At 45.7% G+C, this 10,659-nt stretch overlaps 2 protein-coding genes and 1 long non-coding RNA gene across 4 annotated transcripts in view; 1 reads left to right on the top strand and 2 right to left on the bottom strand.

The window, feature by feature from the left end:
* The first annotated feature begins 57 nt into the window (after positions 1-57).
* On the top strand, positions 58-5,697 carry IAH1 (isoamyl acetate hydrolyzing esterase 1 (putative)). The gene is made up of 6 exons (XM_066314819.1): positions 58-171; positions 1,215-1,267; positions 1,721-1,869; positions 2,704-2,865; positions 4,568-4,686; positions 5,364-5,697. The coding sequence occupies exons 1-6, from the start codon at positions 91-93 to the stop codon at positions 5,529-5,531; spliced, it is 732 nt and encodes a 243-aa protein (XP_066170916.1). The 5' UTR covers positions 58-90; the 3' UTR covers positions 5,532-5,697.
* Positions 3,218-3,502, bottom strand: LOC136358796 (uncharacterized). The gene is made up of 2 exons (XR_010743164.1): positions 3,449-3,502; positions 3,218-3,360 (listed from the first exon to the last, which is right to left on the bottom strand). It is a non-coding gene; the product is annotated as an uncharacterized lncRNA (long non-coding RNA).
* A 1,631-nt stretch (positions 5,698-7,328) lies between the features above and the next one.
* ADAM17 (ADAM metallopeptidase domain 17) overlaps positions 7,329-10,659 on the bottom strand; it is a 36,225-nt gene continuing 32,894 nt past the window's right edge. For both annotated transcript variants that reach the window (XM_066314817.1, XM_066314818.1), the window contains exon 19: positions 7,329-9,324. In XM_066314817.1, the coding sequence (XP_066170914.1) occupies positions 8,980-9,324 (345 nt within the window). In that variant the 3' untranslated portion in view covers positions 7,329-8,979. The remainder of the gene's footprint in view (positions 9,325-10,659) is intronic.

Here is a 10,659-nt window from a genome sequence, read left to right as displayed (position 1 = left end):
AGCCCTCCCACCGGGCCGGCCCGTTCCCCGTGCAGAGGAAGCGCCGGGGCGCCTCCCGCCGCCGCTCCCGGCGGATGTCCGGCCGCGGCCATGGCGCTGGCGGAGGCGGGGGCCCGCGGGCGGCTCCTGCGCTGGCCTCGCGTCCTCCTCTTCGGAGACTCCATCACTGAGGTAGCGCCTGAGCCCGCGATTCCCGTATGGAGCTGCCCGGCTCCTGGCACCGGGGCCGGCGGCCCGGCAGCATCCCGGCCGCTTGGCTGGTCTGAGCTGCGGCGGGAAGGGGTCGGGCCGTGGGGCTGTGCCCTGAGGCTTCGCGCCGGGCGGGCGCTGTGGGATTTGGGGCCGTTTCACAGAAATTCTTGCGGTCGCTGTGTTGGAGGTGCAAAGGTGAAGGTGAAGCTGGGATGCTCCGGTGCCAGGAGTGTTTTCCGTCCGGGGGTCCAGCGTTGTGTTGTGCCCGTGCCGTCTGCAGGGACTCCGCACTCTGCCCTCACGGCTCCTGGTGTATCCCAGCTCCCTGTGCCCAGCTCGCCCAGCCCGGAGACAGGTTCTCCATTGGCGTGGCTGGACCACGGCCTGGTGAACAGCTCTGAGGCAGCTTTATAGCGTTGGTTTTGGGTCCCTGCCTGCTGTTGTGTGGTGGGTCACGGAGCTGCTCTGATGAAAAAGTAGCTAAGCAGAGAGCAAGTCTGTGTTTAATGGGAGATGGGTGTCTAAGCCGACTCACTGTGCAGAATTGTAGCAGAGAGGATGGTGCAGCAGTGCAGAGAAGGAGAAGGAATTTGGTTTTCCACATCTGGAAGAGGTAGATATGAAATCGCACTCTGAAGCAGCACGGAGAGAGGATTTTTGAGAGGTGCTCACCAGAATGAGAGGATCTTAGAAATAAAGTAGAAAAATGCTACAAACAGACATAGCAAACCCTCACAAAGTGAAACTACATTCCGACAGCAGTCAGTTTGGATTTTGCAGGCACCACAGCGTCCATGCCCCCAGAGGTGCCAGCCCTGCGTGCCTCAGATGCCAGTGGCGTGCCTGGCTAAAACCAGGACTGTTTGACCTCAGAGGAACAGGGCAGGAGGGAGGAAACACTGCAGCAGCAATGCCAGAGGCCATGCACAACAGTTTTTGAGGTGGGAAGGTGCCAGTGGTGGGGCTGAGCTCTGGGCAACAAGTTCTTCCAGTGAGGATTTAACCATTTTCCTTCTTTTCAGTACTCCTTCCAGGAGAACGGCTGGGGGGCATACCTTGCTGAGAGACTGGTCAGGTAAGAGCTTAAATTTCCCAAGTAATTTTTAGCTTCCAGAAACTCATGCAGCTTTTCTAAATGAAAACCAACAGTGGTTAATATTTAATACATGTTTATTTATTGGCATTTATTTATTTAGTGAAGTGGAACTGTCTTCTGGGCAGCATGCCCAAAGCTAGTGGAAATACTCATTGGGTATTTCCACTCAAAGCTTAATTGGAAATTGAAAGTATTTCTTAGTGATTTTCAGGATTGTTGTTCTGGTTCCATGGTGAAAGTAACAGGTAAATACTACGTGTGCAGCCTGTGTGTGCACTTTCAAAGCATGATCCCATTGAAAACTCATGTGACATCTCATTTTTATTGAGAGGGATAGAGGCAGATGGCCTGGCAGAATGGTTCAAAGCTTCTTGAGTTTTGTTTTGGTGGACATAGGAAAGGTGTTCTTTTTGATATGTGTCTCTGTTTCAGAAAATGTGATGTTGTGAACCGTGGAATCTCAGGGTACAACACCAGATGGGCTAAATTGATTCTTCCAAGACTGATCACTGAAAATACTGGTGGTGACAGTATTGTTGCAGTTACCATTTTCTTTGGAGCTAATGACAGTGCTTTGAAAGGTAGGGTACCTTGCTGTCTTCTTTTGGTTTTTTTTGTTTGTTTTTTTTTTTCCTATGCCCTGTTCTCTTAAAATGATTTTACAGTTTAGTAGAATAGGCAGAACATTTCACAGGCTTTCCCTGCTACTTCTCCAGGAACTGAATACTCTCTTTTCATTTACACAGAGGTTTGTTTTCAGTTATGTTGTTTGTATTTAAACCATGCAGTACCTTCCATTTGTCTCCCTGTCACCAAGTTTTAATACTAGAGAAATAAATTTCAGGGTGCTCAACTTAGTTGTGTAGCAGATGACTAATGTTGGAGTTGGGCATCCAGCTGTTTTTTCTGTCTTTAAAGGAGGCTGATGAGTCCTCAGCAGATGGGCTGAGGAAAGGAGGGAAGGTAGCATTTGGATTCTCTTTCAGATGAGCAGAGCAGGATGCAGAGTCTAATCAAAATGATAACATCAGTGCATGAAGGACTGACTGCATGTCCGTGGGACTTTCCAAAATTTTCTCTGCATCCAAGAATATTGGAAATCTCAGGTTTTGGTTCAGGCAAGATTTGAGGTGATAGTTCTGATACTAAGATACGAAGTTATAAAAAAAAATCTTTAAAAAGCCCATTTTTGGGCTTATTTCCCTTTTGGAAATGCTGTCTTTAAACTCTTGATTTGTCTGCTTTGGGTATTGAGGGACAGAATTTTTCTCCCACACCTCCTGAATCCGTGGTTGAGGGGAACTGTAGACTGGAAATGAGTGTCCATGGCCATACTGTGTACAAGTCCCATTGTGCTGTGTAAGAAACCTGCAGGGAGCTCAGCCCCACTGATGCCTGTGCTCCACCCCTGACAGAGCTGAACCCAAAGCAGCACGTTCCTCTGGAGGAGTATGCCGCCAACCTGAAGGGCATGGTGCAGTACCTGAAGTCAGTGGACATTACTGCGGACAGGATTATTTTGATAACACCACCACCTCTTCAGGAATCAGCCTGGGAAAAGGAATGTCTTGCCAAAGGTAAAGGAGTGATGAGGATGGGTGGAATTTCTGCATTTTACCAGTGGAGTGTAGGAGACAGATCCCAGGTTGTCAGGTGATTTCCTTTGTGTGTGTGCCACATTGGAGTCATGTTCTCTGACTTGTTGGAACAGGGCTGCTGTTTTACTAAACAACTTCTGGATAAGCTCATGGAGTAACTACCAAGTAATTACAAACATCCTTTCCGAAGTGTTGATTGATCTGTTAATGCATAGAACTGACAGAAGTGGCTGCCGTCTAAGAACATGGGGCTTGTCAACATGTCCTAGGCAGATTCCATTGTGTCCCAGCAGCTTCCAGAATAATAAAAGTAATGGAAGAAATGTTGGCATTGTGGGCCTTAGAAAAAATTTTACTAGGTACAGTAGATTTCACATCTCTTTGGAAAAGCAGTAATATCCCAGCCAGGTTTATTTTAAAGTTAAAAAAACAGTACCAGAGAATATCATCTTCTGAAGATGCTAATAAAAGTGCCTGAAAAAGAAGAAAAGGGTAGTTAAATGATTTCCCATTATGTTGTTTGAGCTGGCTCTAAAATTATAGACATAATAGCACCACTTACTTTGTGTTCCTGAGCTGGTGGAAATTGCCATAATCCCACTGACTCCAGCAGTGACTCTTTATATCTCCTGAGAGCACGTTCTCTTTTCTGTTGGGACACCTTGTCCAGTTCTTGCATATGTATAAAAAACTTTTGAGTTAGGTCAGGTAAATACAGAGCTGGTGCCTTTGTGGCACAGTTTTCTATGATTTAGATGTTGTTGTTTATCTTAAGTCATGTTGTCCATCAAGGCAGTAAAACTTTAAAAGATAACCTGAAGTTTAAACTGCATTAAATTAGACAACAGTATTGTATGATTTTGCATTAGGAGGCTTTGATGTGATGTCATGTGAGCACACCTCAAATGCTGCTTATCTGGCTCCCAGCTATCAATGAGCACTTGAAATGTTAATCCACTTTCCTCTTAAAACTGTCCTTTTTGTGGGGTAGGGATGAAAGAAATTTAAATTTGCAGCATTCAATCTGCCAGCATCTGTCTAAAAGAGAGTAGTGTTTAGGGGTGGAACAAAAGACAGGGTGATCTCAGACCATGGACCACAAATGAACTATTGTGGCACAATAAGCATAGTATCAGACCATCTGCCCTCCAGTATCAAGGAGAAATTTTCTGCTTTTTTCTAGTTTTGTCAGATAGGTATCAGAGCAAAGGAGACTTGGGAAGCAGGAGGATGGTGATGTTCACAGGAGCATTCATCCAGGTGTGAAAAGCAGCAAGAGGGCTACTGCAAGGAGCAGTTGCATGTGGAATTGGACAAAAAGCAGAAGGCAACTTGTAAACAGATTTTCATTTACTTAACTCTGTTTTACCTGCCTTAGCAGGTATATGAAGAGTTCTAATCTAAGCACTGCTTTCACTTGAAGCTTGCCTGAGGTCTGCTTGTTGCTGTTGCTTCTCTCTCAACCTGATGCATTTCTTCAGAAGAGACATTTTCAAGTGACTCAGATCCAAAGGGTGCCCTGAAAAAGACCACACAGGCTGTAGCTTCCAGCCACGTACATTGCTGTGCTTTGGGTTTGGTTTGTGGTTGGTGGTGTGTGCTGGTTAACACCCGGTACACGTGGTGTGTGCCCAGAAGGCTGAAGTGGCCGTGGCTGACGTCGTGTCTCTCCTGCTGGCAGGGGACAAACTGAACCGCAGCAACGCCACCACGGGGCAGTATGCCCAGGCCTGCGTGCAGGTGGCCAGGGAATGCGGCACCGATGTGCTCGACCTCTGGACCCTGATGCAGAAGAATCAGGTACGATGGAATCAGAAATATTTGAAACTGTCACGAATTGTGAAATTGCGTCATTTAGCACAGAGGAGCTGGTGGCGCTGCATTGTCACTGAAATGATATAAAATACATCCAAATTACACTTTAGGGAAGGAAAAAATAATCCAGAGTGCTTCATAGTTGGCAGTGAGAAATAACGCTTTATACAGCCTCGCCATGGTACTTGCTTAGCAAATATCCCGAGTACGTTTTATCTAAATAGCCTCTTCCTTGGACTTGAGTCAGGGAATAGTTTAGGTTGGAAGGGGCCTCTGGAGGTTTCTTGTCCAACTCACTGTGCAGTGTTGGGCTAATTTCAATGTCAGATCTGGCTGTACAAGGGTGTTGATGCTTCTGACCAAATACCCAAACTCATTTGAGAGACTGCAGACTTTTCCTGTGAGCAGGTTTGCACCCTGAACCTTCTCTCTCCCCTGCTCTCCCCACTGCAGTAGACTGTTGACTTTGGATTGTGTCACCTAATCCCATGGTCTTTTACTGATGAATAGCAGTGATTTTGGCCATCAGAACATTCTCTCAATATTTTAACATATACAGTGAAAAATAAAACCAGTTTACCAGCTGGCTTTGAAGAATTACTAAAGACAGCCTCTTTGAAGCTAGCAAGTACACTAATACGTGGTTTAAACCTCCCTTGCAGGATTTTTCTTCCTATTTGTCAGATGGTCTTCATTTATCGACAAAAGGCAACAGCTTTCTAGCAGCTCAGCTTTGGTCACGCCTGGAAAACAAACTGTCTGCTCTTCCTTCACTGCTTCCTTACTGGCGTGACGTGGACCACACGAACCCTGAGGCCAGTCTGCTGTGACATCCCTGCAGGGAGGAGCTGGGGCAGCCACGCCAGGCAGAGCCAGCCCATTATCCAGCAACGTGCTGCAAACTGTCCTCAGGGAACGAGGCACTGGAGAGCCCCCAGCCATGCTCCTCTCTGTTTCCTTCTCTTGGTCTGTGGGAGAATAAAGGTGAGACCACTTGGGGTGTGTCCTGGGGTTGTTTTTTTCATGCTGCTGTTGACAGGATAGCTCTTTCCTTGGAGGACTGCTCTGTGGCCAAGGGGTGGAGGCTGCCCTGAGCAGTTCCTGGCTTTGCTGAGCTCTGGGAACTGTACTTTGATTAATACCATGTACTTGCCTTAAATGCAGAGGAGCTCGTAAGAGGCAGTAGTGTGGAGTTTGTCAAGGGCCATTAGTGTCAGTCCAAATTAATTTGTTTGGATGTAATACAGCAGGAACAGCAGTTCCCTAAGTTCTTCTTTAGCTTTGGTAGTGATAGAGACTAGAGCCGGGCTTTTAAAATTGAACTTACTCTGGCACCAGCAGCAGCTTCTTTATACCCAGCTCTTTGGTACAGGCACAGGTTTCAGACCAGTGCATGTTTTTGGGCAGTATAAAACTGGTGATACACAAGCTTGGAGAAACTACTAGAAAAGGTCTGCATCTCTGCTGACAAAGCTGCACCGTATGTCATCTGCCATCAAGTTAAGAAGACCTTTACCAGTGAGTTGTTAAAATAATTTTACAATTCATGTAACACATAAGTGCTGCAGACTGTGCAGGTTTTGGCCAAGAGAACACAAACTACAAAATTGCCTTTACAAACCTAAAAAAACGTTGCCTGCAACCTAGATGAAATTCAACAAGTATTGAAAAAAATGGTTTGGGAAATGATTGTATAGCAAGCCAGATGGCAACAAAAATGAGGATACAACTAACGGTGCATAAAAATCAAATAGCATATCAGTGCAGATACAACCCCTCCATAATTCTGGGCTGTATTAACAGTTATGTTGACATGGAACAGGTGTCCTTATTATGTAGGGGGTGAGAGAGTAATGAGAGGCTCTCATGCTGTCCTGCACTGTTAGTGCCATTAGACTGCCTTTGCTTCATTAAATAATTAAGACAAGCTGGTCAAGACCTGTCATCTACTGTGTAACAGTGCTATAAACTGAAGCCTAAGTAGTTATTTTTCATGTGCTTGGAGCCAGAGCAGAAGCAACTTTGATGTATAAATATTTATGAGTATTAAACTGGACTATCATTTCTGTAATAAATACTTACAGTAAAGACTGGCTGAAGAGCAAAAGGGGTTCCCAGTGGGAAGCTGTGGCTCTTTTTGCCTTAGGTGTTAAAAACAAACCATGCAAGTACTGCTTTTAGTTTCGGGAACACAGCTCAGGCTGGGGAACGGTTTCCAAGACCTGCTCCAAATCTCCATTTTCATGCTCCCAAGTAACTGCCACTGTGTGGTTTTCACCTGGCCTGTAAAGACCTTTGTGCTGAGACCATGTACTCACAGATGTGGTACCTGAACAGACAGTTCAGTACACCCCCATCCCTTAGGCACTAATGTCACCATCTGAACTGATGATAATCTGCAGGACACAGGGCAAGACCAGCTCTAGCCCGGGCAGGAAGCAGGCAGCCCTCAATGGTGAAAATCTGCACCATCAATAGTCCAGGTCTGGCCTCTGCAGCATCTGAGCAGCAGAAATCCTGGCTCCTGCCTGGCTGCATGCCAGACTTTTAACTCAGGCTTTGACAACCAAAGCATGGAGATCTTTTAGAAAAGGACTGCATACAAACAGCCTAGAACAGTTTAACTCTTTTTTTTTTAATACAAAAAGGTTTTATTTTGTTGGGAATTAAATTAACTCCTCACACATGTACTTTGCACTGAATCAAAAAAAGAAAACCCGAACAAAAAACAAACAACCCCAAACAATGTTCAAAACCAGCATATAAAACCTAATAGCTAGTCAGATAGGAATACCGTAAGGCACACATTCAAGTACTAGTGTAACAAGTATCCTTGGGTGTGGAGGAGAGGGAACGCTCACACAACTTTGCAGCACAGGTTCAGTTCCTTTCCCTCACATTTAAAACCATGGGCTCGCAGCAGCCCTGCTTCCCTGTGGCTGAGTCCAGGCTTGTAACAGTTAAATGGTTCTGCCCTTGGCCATGTTCTGTCAGTTTTATCAATAGATTATTGTGGGAGAAAACAGCTGCAGAATGGAGGTGCTGCTCTACTACCAGGACAGACACAGTTCTCTGTGACTCCACTGTGTCAGTCCATCTGCTACTAAACTAAAACAATGCTGGTGTGCCAGTCCCAGCTCACCTGAAATATCTCCAGGTGTACCAGAGACACCATCCAATGATCAGCTTTTAACATCACCTGTGTGAGAATATGTATTCACAAAATCTCCTCCTTATACTTACCCTGCAAGTTTTAACAAATTTATTTGTTTACTAAATTCACGATTGTTTTTAAACAAATGCCTCCCCTGCAATGGAGTGATTTTTTTTTCCTATCATTCATGCAGTAGGAGCTTCCAAAGGCCTCAGAGACCTCAACAAACTGAGCTCAGTAATTTGAAAATTTCAACAATAGTGTTGCCTAGTTTAAAATAGCATTTGGAGAAACATTTCTGCACCAAAACTGCTGTAGACAGCAGTTTAAAATATCATCTGCATAAATTATTTCTTTCTTCACAGTTCTTTCTCCAGCCAGACCTGTGACAAGCAAACCTTAGTGCAGAATGGGAAGCTCCCAACAAAAGCCACCAAGACCAGACAGCCTCACCACTGAGGCAGAAGAGTTTCATGCTAGAGGAGCATTTCTCCTGCACTGTATACGGTTTAACAGCTTCTGTGATCCTTTTATTTATACAGAAGCTGGGCATCTTAAGTTTCTTTATTCAGATTATGTATTTCACTGAATGCTGCAAGACTGTATTTTTACCTGTTTCATTACTCTCTTTCTGTTCCCAAGGCATTTGCTTAGGCTTTTGGTTACATGTACCTTAAATTGCTAAAGTATCTATTATGGGACATACTGCAGTGTTCATTTTGGTTTTAAAAGCCCCTTAATTTTGTCTTATCAGTGCTGTCAGACTACAAAATATTAAATTATAAAAAAAGGCTGATATACACAATCCAATATCCATCGGGATATTCGGTTTTGCACCACAGGTTGAAGGAAATGTTAAAGGTCAAGGAAATAGAAAAACAAATCCAAAAAGCTTCAAAACAAGCCAGTTCTAGTTTGGATTTTCCTTTTTAAAAGATATAATGCTCTAATAAATGTAGTTTAAGGAAGGTCATACACATGACCAGCATCTGCAGTAGGTCACTTCCTTATTCTCCCACTCCCTCACAAAAATATATATACATATATTTATATTTATAGAAATGAAATGGTTTCAGATCCTTATTTTGCAGACACGAGTCATACGTTTCGAAGGCAGCAGGGCACTAACACTCTGTTTCTTTGCTGTCCACCCGGTTCTGGCGCTGCAGTTTGAAGGACGAAGCTTTCTCACTCCTAATGACAGGGTGGTCCGTCAAGTCCTCGAACGATTTGGCGGCCGAGCTGCTGTTTGGGAAAGGGTCCTTCTCAAAGGCGTCCTCGTCGATGTGGGAGTCGGTGCTGGGGTCCTCCTGGATGGTGTCCATCCTCTGGTGGTCCTGCTTGGGCGGCGCGGGCGCGGCGGGCGCCAGGGGCTGCAGCGGCTGGTGCCGGCTGGCGGCCTGAGCCGCGGGGAACGGCTTGATGATGCGGACAGAGGCCGAGTCCAGGCTGCTGAGCATCTCCACGTTCTGCAAGACACAGGTGGCCACGTCACTGCCTAAAGCAACCAGCATCTAGTCTGAGGTTCAGTTTTTGCAGAATTTTTCGAAGGGAGGAGGCACCTTCTGAGGAGCAGCTGCCCTCCTGTTAGAGCAGCTTAAAGGCTACCAGGTCCTCCATGCCACTCCCTAAAGACAGAAAGGCTGTTCTGTCTCTGCTTCCTCCTCTGTATAAAGCACCACAGGTGACATCCTCACTGGGAAGAGCTGATGACTCAGCCCTTCATTCCTGGGGCCCAAACTGCTTCGGCAAAGCCTAGGACTGGAAATGCAGGGTCAAGCCACAAGACACACAGCTCTGTGCAGGGAAACGGTCTAAGGTAGAGCTTATTTCAATCCTTTAACTTGGAGAGTTCATGGTTTCATGTACAAGAAACTGCACTGAACACAGGGTCAAAGACTGCAGGGACCAGTGTCATCACAACTGAATTCTGCAACCCAAATTAAGTTCAAACTCACTGATGTCTGCCTCTATTTCAGCATGGTTTAGAAAATATCCAGAGATCTCTAGGCATAAAAAAAACCCCAAGGACCTCAGCAAATGATAATACTGGGAAGACTGTTTACCTGCTACTAACTGCTCCATCCTCAGCAGATTCAAAAGACAGAAAATCCATTTGTTAAATTGTTGCTGATGCAAGGAGGCCATTGGCTATACCTGTGCTCTATCTCCTGCCTCTGGGTTTTTCTCAGTTAAATGCAGGTAAGAAGCACTAAGATAATTTTTCTCATGGCACAGCTATGGGGCACTGAAACAAAGATCACCCTCAGTTCTGTCACAGTAGATGGCAAAGACACACTGCCTCAGTGGTCTCTGACTTCAGTATGCTTCCTCCAGTGGTTTTACAAGGAAGAGCTCTGCAAGGCTTTTTTCCCTCTCCCCTTACAAAACAGCATTTCCTTAACTGAATATTTCAGAACTGGATTGTCAAAGCACAGGAAAGGATACCCAAAACTATGTTACAAGGTGCTCTGTGTTGGACTGTAATTAAAATCTATGCTGGCACTTTTTTGCTCTTCCCCTCTCCCATCTGCAAAGTGAGAAGTGCCGCTGATGGGCCCCTTGAGCAACTGGAAGGCTGTAGCACATCTGGCTGCTAGAATCTACCTCCTGCAGACAGCCACTGCAGCAAAGACACTGCACTTTGCTGAGATTTTTGAGCCTCATGCTTGAGTGACTCCACTTGGCTGGGAACAAGTAGCCTGTGGCTGGTGCTGCATAGTGTGCTGTGCTGAGGGGATGCTGGACATGGGTAAAGCTGAGCAGAGTGGCTTCCTGCTCCAGAGGCTTCCTGCCCCTCTCTG

The sequence above is a fragment of the Sylvia atricapilla genome, chromosome 3 (genome assembly GCF_009819655.1).
Source record: "Sylvia atricapilla isolate bSylAtr1 chromosome 3, bSylAtr1.pri, whole genome shotgun sequence".
NCBI classification, from domain to species: Eukaryota; Metazoa; Chordata; class Aves; order Passeriformes; family Sylviidae; genus Sylvia; species Sylvia atricapilla.
The sequence above is the reverse complement of the archived record's forward strand: the minus strand, read 5'-3'. Positions and strand labels throughout refer to the sequence as shown.

Excerpts from the sequence above, each read along its gene's own strand:
- IAH1 (XM_066314819.1), top strand. The coding sequence starts at position 91 with ATGGCGCTGGCGGAGGCGGGGGCCCGCGGGCGGCTCCTGCGCTGGCCT. Across the intron at positions 1,870-2,703 it reads TAATGACAGTGCTTTGAAAG|AGCTGAACCCAAAGCAGCAC; the intron begins GTAGGGTACCTT and ends CACCCCTGACAG. Across the intron at positions 2,866-4,567 it reads AAAGGAATGTCTTGCCAAAG|GGGACAAACTGAACCGCAGC; the intron begins GTAAAGGAGTGA and ends TCCTGCTGGCAG.